General features: G+C 36.7%; 1 protein-coding gene across 5 annotated transcripts in view; it reads left to right on the top strand.

Moving 5' to 3' along the window:
• The window catches only part of PPP2R5C (protein phosphatase 2 regulatory subunit B'gamma), an 86490-nt gene that overhangs the window by 37098 nt on the left and 31132 nt on the right, over positions 1-18260 (top strand). For all 5 annotated transcript variants that reach the window (XM_041128867.1, XM_030041540.2, XM_030041534.2 and 2 more), the window contains one exon: positions 16492-16691. In XM_041128867.1, the coding sequence (XP_040984801.1) occupies positions 16492-16691 (200 nt within the window). The remainder of the gene's footprint in view (positions 1-16491; positions 16692-18260) is intronic.

Genomic DNA, 18260 nt, shown 5'->3' with positions numbered 1-18260 from the left:
CAGTTGCAACACAGGAGATTGCAATTGTATACAAGAGAAAAAATTTTCACATTAAAAGTGGTTAAACACTGGAGCAAGATTCCAAAAGGGGCTGTGAAATCTCTGTGCTTGGAGATACTTAAAAATTGACTGGACAATGCCATGAGCAGCCAGGTTTATCTAGCTCATCCTGCTTTGTGTGGGGGATTAGACTAGCAGAAATGAGATGGTCCCTTCTGGTGAAAAACCCATCTGCAGGACCTTGCACTTGGTCTATGATTCTGTCATTCTTTGTTGCATGTGGGACCAAAAAATGACTGGCCTTACTGTCACTTAAAAATATCACAGTAACTACAAAATATTACAGTATCAATTTTAATGTACTTTTTTAAATTCAAAGAGCAATATTCTTATTGTAAACTATGTTTTTGGTTTGGGTTTTTTTTCCCCTTTGGTTACTAAGGCAGACTTTTTAATACTGTTGGTGCCAGCATGCCTATTAGTAGTACTTTTACCTCTGTGTTAACCCGGTGTTTTAAACAATTCTTACCACATTCTTGCAAACTGTTAAAGATGGGTGACTGGAACTGCATGCAGTATTAAAAATATTGGCACACTAAAAGGGTGTTCTGTTCATTTCTTAATATCCTGTTATGAGCTCAGCAGTAGTAAAAAAAATTGGGCAGGTATGTGTTTTTTACAAAACATCCATAACTCTAAAACTATCTTCTAGTAACCTAGAACTCACAAATGTACAGAGTCAGCTATTTCACACACATTTCTTTACATTTATCGCTTTTTGAAAGATCTAAAAGATGGAATTTATTTGCTTAGTATCGTGAGACTTTTCTGTAGCTCTTCTTAAGCTTTAAACTGACAATGAATTCAGCATTAACAAACTGTGTGACCTCACTATTCCTCTTCTGTGGTAGAAATTAAAATTACACTGTTCAACAACATGTTTCTGGTAATCTTCCTGCATTATAAAACCATTATGTTAAAAGTCTAAAAATCCCGGGATAATTGTCATTAACCAACTTCTAATACTTTCCAAGAACTTGATAAATTTCAAGCATAATTTCCTTTACATGTGCTCAGTTTGCCTTTTTGGGGGTATTAATGTTTTATTTTAGTCTGAAACTGGCCTATGCTGATTGTGAAAGCGTACCCAAAAATCTCAGAAAGTCACCTTTCATGCTACTGTTTTTTTGCTCTTTTGCACTTACTGCAGTGGAAAGTGAATCTGTTTTATTCCTTCTGTATTTTCTGTGTAATCATAATCTTCACCTTCACATGCATCTTGCATTTTCCACCTAAGTAGGTATTTTTAAGTATGATGAATTTAACTGATCTCAGCATGTATGTTTATTTAAATATTGCTTTCCTTTAATCCTTCAACACATTTAAACTTTAGTAACCATTTAAGGTACAGTGATTCTTTGTTGTGAGAAGTGAGTAAAATCTTCCTGGGAAGAAAGGTACATAGAGTAGACATCTTAATAATTTTCTTCAGAGACACTTCTATCACAGCGATGAATCATACTAATTCTCTTTCAGTGAATTTAAATTGAAAAATTACAGCTACTTGTAAAATTGCAGCTTTATTTTTACTTTTGTGGAAATATTCCTGTGCAAAAGACCTTCAAAACTTTTTTCACCCCTGCTAATCAAATAAATGGTATTTCCCATGGCCAGCACACATCTTCTGTTGTGCTTGTGGGTCATAGTTGTTGTTGGTTTTAGATCAAATGGATAAACCTCAGATGAGATGTAAAGGAGATGAAAATGCTTGTTCTTCCTTTTCTCCCATATGAGCCAATTATAATTTGATAATCTGAAGGGGTGAGAGCTAGCTGCATGTTTGGGCTGATAGCTGTGCCTTCCTACCAAGCCACCCAGACTCCATTGATATTCAGCCTGACTCCTGGAGCTCATAGTCGTCTGTCTTGCCAAAAGTTTCCTATATCCTTATAGTAAGTTCTGAGCCACTGCTGGTCTTTAACATTGCTTAACCACATGTACTGAATTGTTAGCTTTGAAACCCATCCACTGTTCCTTTCTAAAAGTGTTGCCTCAAAAAGGAGAAGCAAGACCATCTGCCTCAAAAACAAGCCGCAGTTCTATTCTTAATGAACCTAGGCCTCTTGTATCTATAGGATTGTGAAATGTTTACTGAAGAGTTTCATCAAGTAGTATTAGGTAATCATCTGAATTGTCAAAAGGATTGATACTGGTACAAGTGACTGTGTTATTGTATTGCCTCTTGTACAGTTTTGCTACATTTTTTTGAAGGACATCCAGATGTAGCCACAGTACATAGCCAGACATAGCCTGACAGGTTTTTTACTGGTATATACTGAAGCAACTCATGGGGAGTGTTTCTAACACTTGACCAAGAGCAGATTTAAAGGACGTTGCTTAGTTATCATCACTCCTGCTGCATTTAACATGGTGACATGCTTATTAACTCTTCAGTTACTGTGCATCACTTTGTATCAGAGGATATACTTTACCTTGTTACTGCTTTTACTCTGTGTGTTCTGTCATTCTGTCATTCCTCTTACTTCACTTTGAGTTTTTACCTTTGTATAGATCCTTTGCCCAGATGAAGAGTGTATGTGTTAAGTTCTGCTGTTGGAAGCAATGAGGGTGTTAAGTGTTCATACTGCACTTAAAATCTCTAAGGGTATATGACTGTAAAACGTCTCTGGAGGGGGCTTCTTACTGAGCTGAAAATTCCATGAAATTATAGGAAGGTAGTCAGCTGGAATTTTTAAGTTACATTTACTGACTCATGGTGTAATTTGCACACCCCTTCAAGGAACCAAAATTGTATCAGAATAAATGCATATTTTCCCCAAATTTTTATTCATGCATCAAAAATCTTCTGGTTTGTGATTGTTGCTATGAAATACATTTTAAGACGAAAATTCAGTGTCATCTTTCTGAGGAAAATTTTTATTTTCATTTCTGTTGAAAGCTTTTAATAATTAATTTAAGTTTCTGTAGAGTCAGCTAATTCTCCCATGTGCTCTCAAATACTGTTAGCTACCAAAACTGCATTGTAAACCACACAGAATAAGTGAGCACTAGCAATATTTAATAGATACAGGAATATTTACATCATATGCAGGCAAGGTGTTCTGCTGGTGGAGGTGGCTTTTATGTTCTAACCTTTATGCCAGAGGTAAACACCCTATGCAGTCAAAGTACAGTCTTGTCAGCCTAACAGAGCTGGTGCTTAGCTTCTGCCTGCATGCTTGTGTCTTAAATGACAAAACTGAGTTAAATGATGTTCTGAGTGGGTGATGTTTTCAAGCTACATCCACACCTCTTTTTATCAATTCCACTCAATGCACATAGAAATCGTGCAGTACCATTTCTGCTATAACTTGCCAATTAAGTTTTCTTTTTCAAATGCAGTAAAACTAGAGGTGGGATCTGACTCTGGATTGTTATCAGTAGTGAAAGTGACAGTTTTATGTCAATTTTCATAATTGATCTTGTTGCTGATAAGGATCTGAATTTTATGAAGTAAATATTTTCTAAGTTATCCAAAGGAAAAATGGTACATGAAATGTAAAAGATGTAAAAACGAAGTAAGAAGTTATTCATTTGGGACTTTTCTAGTTGTAGCAGTCTGCTAATTTGAAACGCTTCATTTTTTTTGAGGAGTTTTATGGAAGGTTTTTAATTTGCATTTTTGGATTAAAGCTACCAGCTGTGTGACTTCATGTAGCCTCTAGAACCGAATTCTCGTATTGTTTTTGTATTTAAAGTGAAAGCATAACAATATCAGTGGTGGTTCAAACGTGTCCTGTGTTCACTCAAGCCATGTTGGAAAGGAAACTTGAAGAAAATTGGTCAGAGCTTGAAATCCCATAAATAGTTTAAGGAAAAAGTGTCTTGTCTGTCCTTTGGGTGTAATAAGTTTTTCTTCAAAAATATTTTCCAAACAAACTGTAACTGGTCTTAACACTAGACTCTTTCTTCTAACCTATTCCCAGAATATTTTTATATTTTTTGCTCCTGTTACATCTAATCTTCTATATAAAGTATCTTAAAATCCAAAAATTGATGCACAGGTTTTTGAGGACTGTCTGTTAAAGTTATTTTCATGCTATAAAAACTTCTGTGTTGTTCCTGTCCCAATAGGAAATTAAGATCTTATTGGCCTTTGAATCAGAATAAACACATCCTCTCTAAAGTAAAATTTTGAGCATATACTTCACTGTGTAACTTTTCTCACTCCCTCTTACTGAAAACTCAGTGTTCATTAATACAGCTTAAGGGATAAAGAATCCTAAAGCTTATTTTTAAATGGAAGAAATTAAAATGAATTGCTTTCATTGCACATCTAAATCTCCTGTTTAAAAAGAGAATTGTAAATAAAATAATTAACATTTTGGGAAATACTGTGGCTTCACTGAGTGCAAATCGTGCCTGACAAATTTTGTGGCCTTCTATGATGGTATTACAGTGTTGGTCCGTAAGGGAGGAACAACTGATGTCATCTACCTGAACTTGTGCTAAGCCTTTGACACTGTCCCATGTGACATCCTTGTCTCTAAATTGGAGAGACATGGATTTGACAGATGGACCACTCGGTGGATAAGGAATTGGCTGGATGGTCGCACTCAAAAGAGTTGCGGTCAATGGCTTGATGTCCCAGTGGAGAGCAGTGCTGAGTGGCGTTCCTCAGGGATTGGTATTGGGACCGGTGCTGTTTAACATCTGTGTCAGCGACATGGACAGTGGGATCGAGTGCACCCTCGGCAAGTTTGCCAACGACACCAAGCTGTGTGGTGCGGCTGACGTGCTGGAGAGAAGGGATGCCATCCAGAGGGACCTTGACAGGCTTGAGAGGTGGGCCTGTGCAAAACTCATGAAGTTCAACAAGGCCAAGTGCAAGGTCCTGCACATGGGTCAGGGCAATCCCAAGCACAAATACAGGCTGGGCAATGAGTGGATTGAGAGCAGCACAGCAGAGAAGGACCTGGGGTTGTTGGTGGATGAAAAATTGAATATGAGCCAGCAATGTGCGCTCACAGCCCAGAAAGCCAGTCGTATTCCGGGCTGCATCAAAACAAGCATGACCAGCAGGTTTAGGGAGGTTATTCTCCCCCTCTGCTCTGGTGAAACCCCACTTGGAGTGCTGCATGCAGCTCTGGGGTCTCCAACAGAAGAAAGACATGGGCCTGCTCGAGTGGGTCCAGAGGAAGGCCCCGAAGATGAACAGGGGCCTGGAGCACCTCGCCTATGAGGAAAGGCTGGAAGAGTTGAGATTGTTTAGTCTGGAGAAGAGAAGGCTCCAGGGAGGCCTTATAGCAGTCTTCAATCTTCTTAAAATATTTTATTTTATATATATTATTATGTTGAAAGCACATATTTTAGTACATTTTGAAATGGGGCATAATTGGCTTTCTACAATATTTGAGTCAAAACTTTCCTTGCTGAAAGGTAATTTTTATTTCCTATGAGGAAACTGCTGGTAATTGCTGTTAGCATTTGAAGTAATTGTTGTTAGCATTTGACATGGGCAGCATTGGCTGCTAAGCAAGGTACTGACCTAGCTCTAAAATGATTTCTTTTTCTTCTTCCCAAAATGTTGTTGCTGTCATGCTTGACCTTTTCTTTTACATGTGTCGCATCAGACGAGGTGACTAAATTTCACAGACATGGGGGACTAAGGAAGTGTTGCTGATGCCAAAAAATGAGGAAAACTATGCACTGAGTTGGAAAGTAGGGTTTTCTTTAGGGAATTACACCCCCACCCCCCCCCCCCAAAAACAGAAACAAACAAACCAACCAACAAAAAAATGCAAACAAAATCCTACACACAGGGGATGTGACTTACTATCTATTAAAACTTATTAAGAAATTGCTCTCAAGAAAACTACAAAAAAGTCCTGGTGGTATTTGGTGATACTTTTGTATATCTTGTAATGACTGCTGGAAGTTTTAATGCTGTATGGTGGTTTGGGATTATTTTAATTGTTGATCAGCCATTCAGGACCTTAGTTTGCATCTCGGCTTAGGGTTACCTGCACTGTTAAAGCTCTTCCTATGAATAGACTTTTCAAAAGGCTTACCCTATTCCCCATCCTATTTCTAATTTTTAAGAGAGCGGAGAATTTAGAAAGCTGATTCAGTATTGTCATCAAAGAAAGGTTATGGAAGTTTTTGTTAATTTAAAAATAAACGTTAGCTTCAGACAAGCTGGAAAGTAAATGCAGTTGTTCTTATAACTTCACCAGAGTTCTTGCATGCAGGCTGGGCATTTGGTTTAGGTTGCATTAGGGTGTCAGATGCTTAAGTTTGACTGTAGAAAACCATGGTGGGGCTTTTCATCATGTTTTCTAATCTACTGTGTTATCTCTTTCTAAGCCAGTGCATGACCCAGCATTCTTCAATGAATTCTTTGGGATATCTGTTAATAATTATTAAATTCACTTGTTGTCATTCAGAAGCATCCAATAGAAAGCAAGCAGTAAGCCCCAGGGTTTAGCATATGTATGGGGAGTGAGGAGAGAAAGAAGTGGGCTGATGTGCTCTGGGGAAGTAACCAAGTTATTTTACATTTTGGTTGTTGATTGTTGCTTGAATTATATTTATTGTAGATGCGTGATGGGTAACATTTGATTGGCAACTTACTCAGACTCATGAGTGGTATCTGACTAGAATTACAGGTTGGTGTGGGGAGTTTGGGTGTGTTTCAGGAAACAGCACTTCTGCTTATAGCAGATGGTTAGGCTTGATTAACTGATACTTATTTTGACCAAGCATCCAGAGTGGCAGAGTTTATTCAGTGGTTCATGAGCTTCTTCAATTTACTTAATATAAGTCTTCTACTGAATTACACCATGCACTTGAATTATGTTCTGTAATGTAACTGAAGTGTGGTCTCGCTACAGTAGTGCTCCATTTTCTCGGAGAGACTTATTTAAAAATAATTTTAAAGTTTTCAAATGCAATTGAAGATGTTGCATAATAAGTTTGATTTTATGCCATGAGAATGGATTCAAGTGCACTGCAATCGGTAGGAAATTGAGGATTTTTCTCTTAGGTTTCTAGTAAGTATGTTGTGTTTAAAAATTAGTTTTGCTGTCATATTAACTGTATGCATGCCGAAAAGCTCTACTGAGAGTTCTTTCTGTTTGGTTTCTCTCTTCCTTTAAGACAGTTTTTTCTTCCATTATCTATTTGATTATCCTCCCTGTCACTTTTCTCCCTAATTTTCAGGTGGAATTTTTATTTCATTAGCTCAAGCCCATTTTGGCTTGTTTCACTTGTCATTTCTTGTATAAGCATTCCTGTTTTCTTCTTTATGGTACATTGCCTTTAAAGTATTCATACAGTTATCACTACAAATATTCTCAAGGTTTTTTAAAATTTCATATGGCTTCTAAGAACATAGTTGACTTGTGATAAAACTCTTTGTAAAGCAGGAGCTTAGGTGCAGGGTGGTGTTGGTCCACTTTTGAAAAATCATTAGATAATTAGGTGCACAGATTATTCACTGTTGATATACTTTTTTCATCATTAGACTTATGATGTACACCTGGAAAAGATGTTATTGGAAGTAATTTCAGTGCCTCAGGTTGTTTAGTATGTAAAAATTATGCCAAATAGTATAAAATTACAGAAGGCTTATTTTCTACTTCATTACCAGTCGATCCTTAAAATCTCCTATCTTAAACCTTTGACAGTTACATGTCATTACTTAATTTCTCTATTCTCAAAACCACAATGTAATCTTGTAGTTAGGAGATGGCTGCCACCAGCAATACCCTTCAGCACTGGATTCCCCAACCACTGCAGCTTTTAGAGGGGATTAGTGTTTTGAAGCACCTGTTTTGAGCTTCACTCGAGGACTGACAAAACATGTGCTTCTTGTTCCTTTCAGGCTCTTTTTAGCTGTGGAGTTTTTGGGTAGTGGCTTTGTAATTTTTTTTTTCTGTTGCTGTGTAGTTAATCTGATAATGGCTCATTTGGTTCTAACAGCTTCCCCCCCCCCCCCCCCCCGCCCTTAAATGGAAGAATATATTGCTCATTTGAATGCTGCTTATTTGAATGAAAATTTAGCCAAGAGATTTCTTTATGTAGAAAATGAAAATTTTAGATGTTGTGTACCTATCTACTTCAATGAATTCCAACATCTTGCTCCTGCCTCCCCCCTCCCCACTTCTGTATCATGATTAAGACCAGTTTCATACACAAGCTGTCATAGGTGAAATAACCTTTTTGTCTTAATTGGAGTTATGGCTAGATCCAGACTGCAGATCAGCATAGAAGCAATATCAGTGCTGTTGCTTTATTGAAAAAATAAAGCTTGAATGTTCGCTACTAACTAGGACTGTTTTGCTGGAAATAAAACCACTGGAGTACCTAATCATCCAAAAATTTGAACTACTTCAAAAGCAAGCTGCATTTTACTTTATTTTTAATTTTAGGTAGAAAATGTGCCGCATATGTATTAATTTAAACATTGTTTTTAAACCTTATTTTCTATCAAAATATAGGGAAATAGATCTCATATTCTGGGTGCCAGTCTTTCAGGTGCATTACCAAATGTGAAACAGCAGCAGTTGGGAGCAGTGCAGTTTCTCCAAATGCAGGGAAATGAAGAGCAGCTTTTATTTCCAATTACAAATTTCTGTTATCTGAAGAACAGCCAAAATGTATTTCTGGCAGCAGCTCAGTTCCTTGAAAGCAAAGGAGTGGATGTAGCCCATAGTTACAGCTGGTTCTCATTTCCCCCCTCTCCTGAATGCCTGGACTGCTACTGAGTGTCATGGTGCTGCATAAAGGCAGCTGATGCAGACAGAGGGCATGCTTACGGAAGTTTCAGTCTGCTGTGCAAGTACTGCTTGAGATTGGTAGGTGGATGCACAAGGGAAGTTTCCATTCTCAGCTCACTTTCTAACTGGCCTTGAACAAAACAATTTTACTATGATAATAGCTGGTTGGAATAGTAAGTGTTTTCTTGTAATCCTTATGGAAGCTCTAAGTACCTGTAAAATAACTTAAATTATTGATCAGGAGTTGTTTGGGAATTGTGAGCTTTGTTGTTGTAGATCAGACTGAAAGTCCATCTAATCTTCAGTGTCCTGTTTCTGACAGGAAATGTGTTTAAGTGTTTCAGAAAAAAAAAAGCAAGCTGTTGAGAACTACTCTGTAGGAATGTTTACAGGTATAATACACAGTAATTAGAGAAGGACCTTAAACTTACAGCTTAGTTCTTTTGGAGTAAGCCTGCATTGTTTTATGATGCTTCACATTGCTTACATGTGCATCCCTTTATCTTAAATAGTGAGATAAAGAGTGGAAGTTTGTTCCTCTTTTATGCCACTTAACATGTTGATATATCACGCACTCTTGAGTGTAATACAAGCACTCTGTTTTTCCATGAGTGTTCCTGTGGCTTTGGTTGCTGTGGTCATTTTTCTTGTTGTGTTTCTTTTGGCAAAGAAATGCTTCTACAGGATCAATAATGTTCCAAATAAATCAATGTAAGCAACAGTATGTTTTATGTATTTTCTAGTCCAACGTATGCATACAACAGTATCTTGCCTGCTTTGAGCTATCTGCAGCCAAACTCCCACTCCCAGGGTTGCTAGTTATAGTATAAAACGTATTGCATTTTGTATATAATTATAGTACTTTTTTGTATTCCTTGAGTTTATTTTTAAGTGCTGCTAGAAGTAACAGCTTTAATTAAACTTTTCCATGCATGAATTGGAAGATTTCTTCCCTGTGCTACCCTGTTATTTCCAATATCATGTGTTAGGATAGAATACTGTTAACTGGGAGAGTGTCATTTTGAAGTAGTGTTAATTATTGTCATCGTGACTTCCATAAAATCAGTGAAAACTGTAATGAGTTTGTCAAATAATGGAAATGCAATAAAAATTAAGTTCTGTAACCCAGAAAAGTATTCCTTGCTTTGGATTAGGATAGTAATTTAACCATTTCAAAATAAGGTAATTATTTTAAATGGAATTTTATCAAATGTTAGACAAGCTTTTGTAATCTAATTTCTAGTTTTCTGTGATTTGTCTTATGTTCTCTTTTTAAGGACTTGATCACTAGTTCTGGAAAGAGTGTTAATTCTGGTACATTCATGTTTTGACAGATTATGTCCTTTTTCCCATGCTTTGCAGTCCCTCTGACTTCATGTCTGGCAATTTCCATTTCTCTTACTCAAGATATTGAACTCTGCTTATTCTTTGGAAAAAATGCTGCCATGGTACTGTCAACTGAAATGTCAAAGAAAACATTGCAAGATACTGGACTTCCCTTGATGAAGTACAACTACATAGTGCAAATTGCATAGCTTCGCTAAAGCTTTAATGCTGCTTGCTTTTCCAACGGACGTCAAATTTGAAATACACTAATACGTACTTTTGACCAGCAGAAGGGACCGTGTTATCAATATACTTGATATGTTCTGGGTAGCACCGTGGTTTACAGTTAAATGTTGCTTTTCCCTATCATTAAAAATGCTAGCCCTTCAGTAGGTTTGCAGACATGTTTCATAAGATGTGTTGTCTACTTGCAAGCAGGAGTCACCTTACATGCCCAGACTTTTGCTCTACACCAGTTTCTTAAGGAAGCAGTTACTTTTAGCACGTGATTTTTGGTTAGTCTTTTTTTCAATGACCTTGTTTTCGCAACGTGCTACTTCTCCTGTGTGTGGTGGTCTGTGTATTCTTTGACTTAAACCTCTGTGTGTGTTTCTGTATGAAAAAATCTAGCTGCCCATTTAAAATGAGAGGAACTTTTTTTTACTGATGTGTGTGTGCATAGTCTGATTGGTAGCTATGGGTATCTGATAGTTTTAAAGAAAAAAGAGCTATTTTTCTTTTAATGAAATGAGGAGCTGTCAGCCAAGCAAAAGTGGTACGTCTGCTGAGCCTTTATGTATAAGCAAGAAAGTGCTCACACAACTGAGATTAATTTTATCTTCTGTATGTATTTTCTGCAAACTATCAACCATGTGTCTTGTTTTCTGCTTTCAAAATGATGTAACATAGTGAGTTTTACTAACCACAAATTGTGTTTTGTGGTAGAAATTCTATCAACTGTTCTTCCTGTCAGGGCACGACCTAAAAACTTTAAGCTTCTAGCTTATTTCAGTTTCGATCTGTATTAGAAAACAACAGTTTTGTGTGACATCTCTGGGTCACCTACTTACCCTGCCTTGCCTTTTGTCCTCCATTCAGCAACTATTAAATTACACTGTTGCCATAGAAAAATGGGCTTCTGTGAAAAAGATAGGGGATGGGTCAGTCATCAATGCCCAGTGATGACACAATTACAATACAAAACTAAAAATATAGTTTTTAGATTTGAAGGAACATTAAAAATGTTACCCAGAGAACAGTAAGTTCTCTACAGTCCTACAGTGCAAAAATACTCGCGTATCCTACAATACTGTACATGTGTTCGGGCACTTAAAAACTGAACTTAAGTGTTTTCTGGTTTATTTTTACTTTTTCTAATTTTCTGAAACCAGGCAAAAATTATTTTAATATGAAGACAGGAAAAATCTTGATTTGTGAGAATATAACTATGTTTTAGTTCTCTAGCTGTGCTGTACCTTAAAAAAAATAAATGGTGGTTTCTCAGGTTGTGATACTCTGTTGGTAGCTCCTGTGTGCAGAATAATGCCACATCCTGGCTGAGAAGCAAGCAAGGACGGGAGGGAGGACAGTTACCAATATGAAAAGTTCGTTTGCAGTGAGCTCATTTAACTTTAAATGAGTAGAATGGCAGTAAGAATGGCTGAAGACATACCTGAAGCTTCCAAGGAATGGGTGTTCATACAAAGTTGACTTTAAATTTCAGCTTTTACAACCAATCATCTGTGTTCTGTTAAGGCAGGTGGTAGCTGAGTACTTGATCTTTCCCTGGCTGTTTCAAACTGAGCTATGGACTGAAAGTGCTGCCTTTCACAGAGTGAGATAATGGTATAGTTAGTCTGGTAATAAAAGCACAGCTGGTATCAATTATACAGTGGAAAGAAACATATTTTATACTCATCAGTAAGTTTATGTGGTAAGGCCACAGTCTAAGATGATGTTGAAGATTTTTAAACTGAAGAGCTATTTCTGTATCAATACTGTTAAAATAGAAGGGCTAGAGCTTGCATCTCCGTAGGTTGTGTAAGTTGATCTAATGGTTATCCTGGGATTGGAAGGAAAGAAACTCTGAGAAACTTGAACAAGACAAAAAGCTGATCCCTCAGGCTCAGAGGCTTACCTTGCTATCATAGTACCTACCTTCCTTTGATACTTTTTCTAGTATATTTTTCTATCTTACAAAAAGGACAGTAGGGTAAATAATGCAGATTTAGGCATAAAATATGCCATTACAATATTTGTGTAAATCTGTATCAGGAATTGCTGGACATCCAGTCCAAACGTAAGACTGAAATTCTTTGTGATTCTGAAAAATTACGCTCCTGTCCTAGTAGAGGACCAGAAATAGTACTCAATTGAAAGTGTGATTACTGATAGGGATTGAATAAAGAGTCTTAAGATTATACTAGTGCTACTGTTTGGAAACAAATTCTTTGAAAATTATGTAAATAGTGGCTAGCAAATGGGGGGGGGCATTGTGTATGGTTTGTTTTGATTTGGGGGGGTGTTTGGTTGGTTTGTTTAAAAAAAAACAAAAAAACAACCAAACAAAACCAAACAAACAAAAAACCAAACCCAAAACATTGCTCAGTGAAGAGCTCCAAATACCAGTTTTGGCATAACTGTAAGGAGTAGCTTCTGAATAACCATGGCCTTCCCATGGTCATTGGGGAATGGAGCATGAGAATTGCTCAATTATAGAAACTTCTACCTAATAGCAGTCTCTTCAAATGTCAGTTAACTTCAGCAATTGGAAGTCAGGGGTTATTGCTTAATTGAAGTGGAAGGTGATGTAGAACTCGCCATGCAGTTAACTGGAAGAACGTAACAGATAGTCCCTGGCATGTGACTGAGGATAAATGATTTCTCGGGGTGTCTTGGAGTTGCTCTGCAGGTACAAATATGTTCTCTGCACAAACATTACATTCTACTCAAGTCAGCTTCCTAGAAACCTTCTGTTTTACGTCATACTGAAATCATCCTTTCAAACCTTAAAAGTAGGGATGATCTTGATTTGATGGCAAGTACTCCAGACAAGTACCACAAGAGATTTGAGGTCTGGACCCTTGAAAGCTGTTGATGCACACTCCTAAAAGGAGGGAAAAAAAAAACCCAAGTAAACCGCAGTTCCTTATACAGCCTGAGAACCTCACACATTTCTAAAGAACGTATTTCTCTTCTAGAATAACAAGGATGACTGAGATACTTAAAATAGTTAGGCCACTTCAGAATAAATGGTAAGGGAGGTGGCTTGCCTTGTTGAGGGTGTTTCTTGGCCCTCTTAGTTGTCAGTCTTTAACTTCTGATATTAGTAGTAATTGCAGCTTTAATGCTTCCTCTCCTTTCAGGTTAGTGTACTGTAAATCATTGTAACTGTGTGTCCACTACTTATACGATTATAGTCTCTATTTAGGCTTTAGATTTTGTGGAGTATACATTCATAGCACAGTATCCCCAAGTGAAATTGTGTTGTTACACTTCAGGTTGAACCGCTTTCTGTTTTACAGTTAATTGGGAAAAGGTAACCGCTCCAACCACTTTGTACATCTGAGACTTTTTACATTCAGGTCATAAATTTGGCTGACTTTCACTATGCAAACGACTCAATTAAATACTCTTTTTCCAGGAGAAATTATTCATTGCTATGGTTTTTAATCCAAATAGGCAAAAGTGTGTGTAGTCAGATACAAAATTTATGTGGCTGAAAGTACCTTCAATTTGTTCACAACACTGTACAGGAATTTTGGTTTATTTGCCAGAAAGTTGTTGCTCTGTTTAGGGGCACCTGTTATTTAGCACCTTCTTTTTAGTTCTTGAAGTCTGCACTATCCTAGGTGTCTTGGTGACACTGAAGTCTGTAACTGGTTATGGTTTCTTTCATGTACACTACATTTCTATTCTGTATGTTCTTCAGGGCTATTACTCTACAGGGTTTTTTTCCTGGAGTTAATTTTCAGAGCAATTTAGTGTACATAACTTTAATTTAAAAAAAAAAGCCAGCTGTTTTAAACCAAATGTATCTTCCAGGTTTACTATAACAAAAGTACTTTTGAAAGCAACTTCTCTTGGGGAGGGAGGAGCTACTCCAGCTTTTGTTATCTTAAGGAGAAGTTTGTCAGGCACTTAAAGGAGAGCAACTCACTATTTTAACTAATCCACTGGGCTGTACATATCTGTCAGACATTCAGTTTATTAGATTGTACGTGCATGTGTTAGGTTGTGTGTCCTTGTATTCAGTAGTACTACTCGAAATACTTTGTTTGATGGTAGCTTTTGCTGCTTGTGTTTAAGAAAATTTTAGCATTTTATGATACTTTAAGGAAAAAAGTCATCAACTGGAAGAAGAGGGGATAAACTGCAGAACTATTTACAAAGGCAATGTAGTCTTACTCTGTTTTTTAACATGCTAATAATGTCTTAGCAGTTCATATCTAACAACAAAAAAGTCATTATGCAGAAACATAAAATGTGTTATGGTGTTAATTTACACAGACTTTGTGGTGTGTTCACATTTCTCGTCTTAAGCTTAGTGCTATAGTCATGTGGTCATTTTAATTGGGCATCAATTTTTGCTGCTGTCAAAATATGGTACTGCTTTCTTTACCGCTGGCCAGTTACTTTAGTATTTCCTAAGTATTGAAAGCTAAGGTCCTGATCCTGAAAGTTTTTGCTGTGTATAATGATCTGTAATTTCACATGCATTAGTCATCTTAACTGCTCCTAGGATTACTTAAGCAAAAAACAAAGCACATACAGAATTTTGTGGCATCAAGGCTAAAGGTCTGTAGAACTTAAAAGGCTAACTTCTGTTCTGTAACTGTTGAAATGTTAGCCATAGGAGGTATTTTAATTAGTCATCATATGAATGTTTATAAACAGCAGTCTAGTGTTCGTTCTTTCTTAACACTAACCTAAACTTAAACTTCCACATTTATATTCGGACTTGGTGATTTACGCTTACTTTAGTTTCAGATTATAATTGGTGGGTTTATGTCTATGTGAGTATATCTTTAATTTTTTGAAGGTTCATTATTTTGGAAAATACTGATGGCAAAAGTAGTGCTGGCTTACTTGCTTATCAATTCTGTGTATGAAGTTTGAACTGTGCAGTCTAATTTCACTTTACATGGAAGCTCTAATTAATTAATTACAGAGGATCAGCAGGGAGGATTAAGGTGTAAAGCACAGGAAGTAAAAAATTGGGAAGTAAAAAATTTAATTTTTTTTTATAACCTAGGTATCCTTGTCAAACAATAAAAATACCACTGCACAAAGACTGTGTAAGGCAAGGCAACCTTTGTCTTAAAAGGTTGAGTGTCTGTATAACAGCAATATAGACAATGAATTATAGAGCGTTACCAAAAGAGTACAAATATTGTCTTTTTTTAATATTTTTTTTTTATTTGTTATTGAAGGTGAGGGAGTCTGGTCTCAGGATGTTTGACGCCTGTGAAATATTTTTAATAGATATCACAAAAGAGAGAAATCAACATAGTTTCTTATCAGCTGCATCTGAGAGATGGTTAAAGAATGAGTAAATATCAAATGAGGTATTTACTCAGTTTGTTTTAAAATTTACTGTTAATTTTTTTTCATATCTTACATTCATTTTGGTGATTAAGTATGGTCTTTCCTAGAAGGCCAGTGTTTAATTTTGCAGTGCTGGCCGTAGTTAACCAGACAGGTTCCTGCAAGTGCTTAAATAGATTCATAATGCAAGTCTAACTCTTGTACATGTGAAACAAACATTCAAAATAGTGTTACACATTGATCAAATAGTTGAAGATCCTAAGTGCGTTGCTGCAGTTTCTTTAAATATTTCTTGTGTTAATGAAATTTTTAAAAATCTTGAATAGTTGTTCTGTGTCTAGATGTGGTTACAGCAGCCTGTTGTGTTGTAGGAGGCACTTGATATAAAAACGGAGTTTGTGAGGTGGCAGCTCCCAGGTTTAAAAAGTGGCTCTGGCTTAAATCTAATGCTGAAACTGAAGTGCCACCCATTTATCTCTAATATGAAAAACAGAGTATTTCTGCAAATGTGTCATAATATTCTTTACACAAATGGAGCTGTTTGGGGATTTCCTTGAGGTATTTTTTTTAAAGTATGTATTTTTTCCATGCAGTATCTATTTCTGGCAAAGGCAAGTATGCATCACTGTTGCAATTTTGTTAAATAATCCTGTCATGTACAGTGTATTTTACTGGGGTTCATACTCTGGGTCATTACGTTCTTGAAAGTTTTTTGAAGATTCCATAATTTTGCTTGTCGTCTTAAACACTGCTATGCCTGTGTCTCAGGAAGTAAAAATGGGGAGAAGTGTAAAGTCCACAACAATATAACTGATAATCAATTATTTTTCCTTTTCAGATGTTCCTCCTGCTGATCAAGAAAAGCTTTTTATCCAGAAGTTACGACAATGTTGTGTACTTTTTGACTTTGTTTCTGATCCACTAAGTGACCTAAAGTGGAAGGAAGTAAAACGAGCAGCTTTAAGTGAAATGGTAGAATATATCACACACAATCGCAATGTGATTACAGAACCTATTTACCCTGAAGTAGTACATATGGTAAGTGATTTAACAAAGGGAACTATTTTGAGTTTTTTTAATTCACAGTTGCTTCTTCAGCTGTATCAATTTATCTTAAGAAATCTTACTGAAATCTTCAAAGAAGATCAACTATGTTTGCATATCTGCAAAATGGTAATATAACGGTGCTTTTAAATCCCATTGCCAATGTTGATTCCTCCTCTTTGTAAGACAGAAACTAGACACATATATGAAGCAGAAGTAAATGGTTTAAGTTGGTAAAAATGAAATGTTGTATTTTAAAAGAAAGGGGGGTGTGCTTCCCGCCCCCAAATCTTTTTTAGAATAGGTGTTTTTTAAAATAGGGAGGAAAGTTAAATACATCTAGCTGTTTAAAAAAAGTGTAGATTGCAAAACTGAAAATTGGGGGGGGGGGGGGGGGGGGGATTAGAAGATTAGAATTAAGATCACCTGTGCAAGCTTGACACTTAATTTTATGTAATGCCATTCAGTGCCAATGTTTGATTTTTTTATTCTGTATTCAGAGGTGAGGATGAGAGTCAGACTATTTAGTACACAGGATGGCAGATCATGGTTCTGCTGGAACAAGCTATGTGAACTGTTCGGACCTGCGTTGTTTCTCCTCTCTCTCACTATCCAAATCCTAGCCAGCTAGACCTAGTTTATTTTTCTGTCATGCTTAAGTCCACTCCAGAGGAGGAGGTGGCTATGAAACTGCAGGAGTTTCTTTCAGCTTTCATTGCAGTGACTAGTCGCCAGTTGCCTGGAGTAGTAGTTGGGTTGTGGTCTTTAGCTGTTGTCTGCAATACACTGAGAACAGAAAGCATCTTTTGAAATTCCTGACTACTAAGCCTACAAGAAGCTCTTGACTGTGTGTGACAAGATGTTTTTTCCTGAAAGTTTATAGCTTGGGGTGAATTTTCAGGGGGATGAGAAAACAGTGCATCTTTAACATAAATATGAACTTAGTCAAATTTTGAGGTCCTCCTACAAATCAGAGACTTTGAAGCTTCTTCAAAGATTCTTAAGGATTTATAGTATGAAAGAGGTTGCTTATTCTGAAGATTGCTTGTAATCTAAATTAGTCATAAGTGTTTACTGATATAGAAGTTATTTTCATGAGAACTTCTGAGTATATGAGGATTACATATAACTCTAGATGTCAAACATGTACACAGAGCATTAGGAGATGTGGGATCATGGCTTTTCCCATGTCTTGATAGCTTATTTATATCTTTGGTTTTTGCTAATTGATTGCTTGTTTTGGAATACTTGACACTGATGAAAGGGGGGTTATGAAAGAGAATAAGCTTGCTGACACTTCATTAAGATAAAATGGAGTTCATGATGAGTTCTTGAACGTCTGTGCCAGACATTAGTGTTTGCTCTGTGTAAGAAGTCTTAACTGCCCATAATTTCATAACTTTTGCCTTATGTGCCTGCATCATCTTCTCCATCAAATAGTTATGGCCAGAATATGTTTGGCTGAGGAGGATATATACTTCACTTTCAGATGCAACTAATGGTAATGAAGTCTGCACTTCGGTCAGTTTAATAAATCTTCATGCAGAATTTGGCTACTGTCTT

This window comes from Aquila chrysaetos, chromosome 2, assembly GCF_900496995.4.
Source record: "Aquila chrysaetos chrysaetos chromosome 2, bAquChr1.4, whole genome shotgun sequence".
Lineage (NCBI taxonomy): Eukaryota > Metazoa > Chordata > Aves > Accipitriformes > Accipitridae > Aquila > Aquila chrysaetos.
The sequence above is the reverse complement of the archived record's forward strand: the minus strand, read 5'-3'. Positions and strand labels throughout refer to the sequence as shown.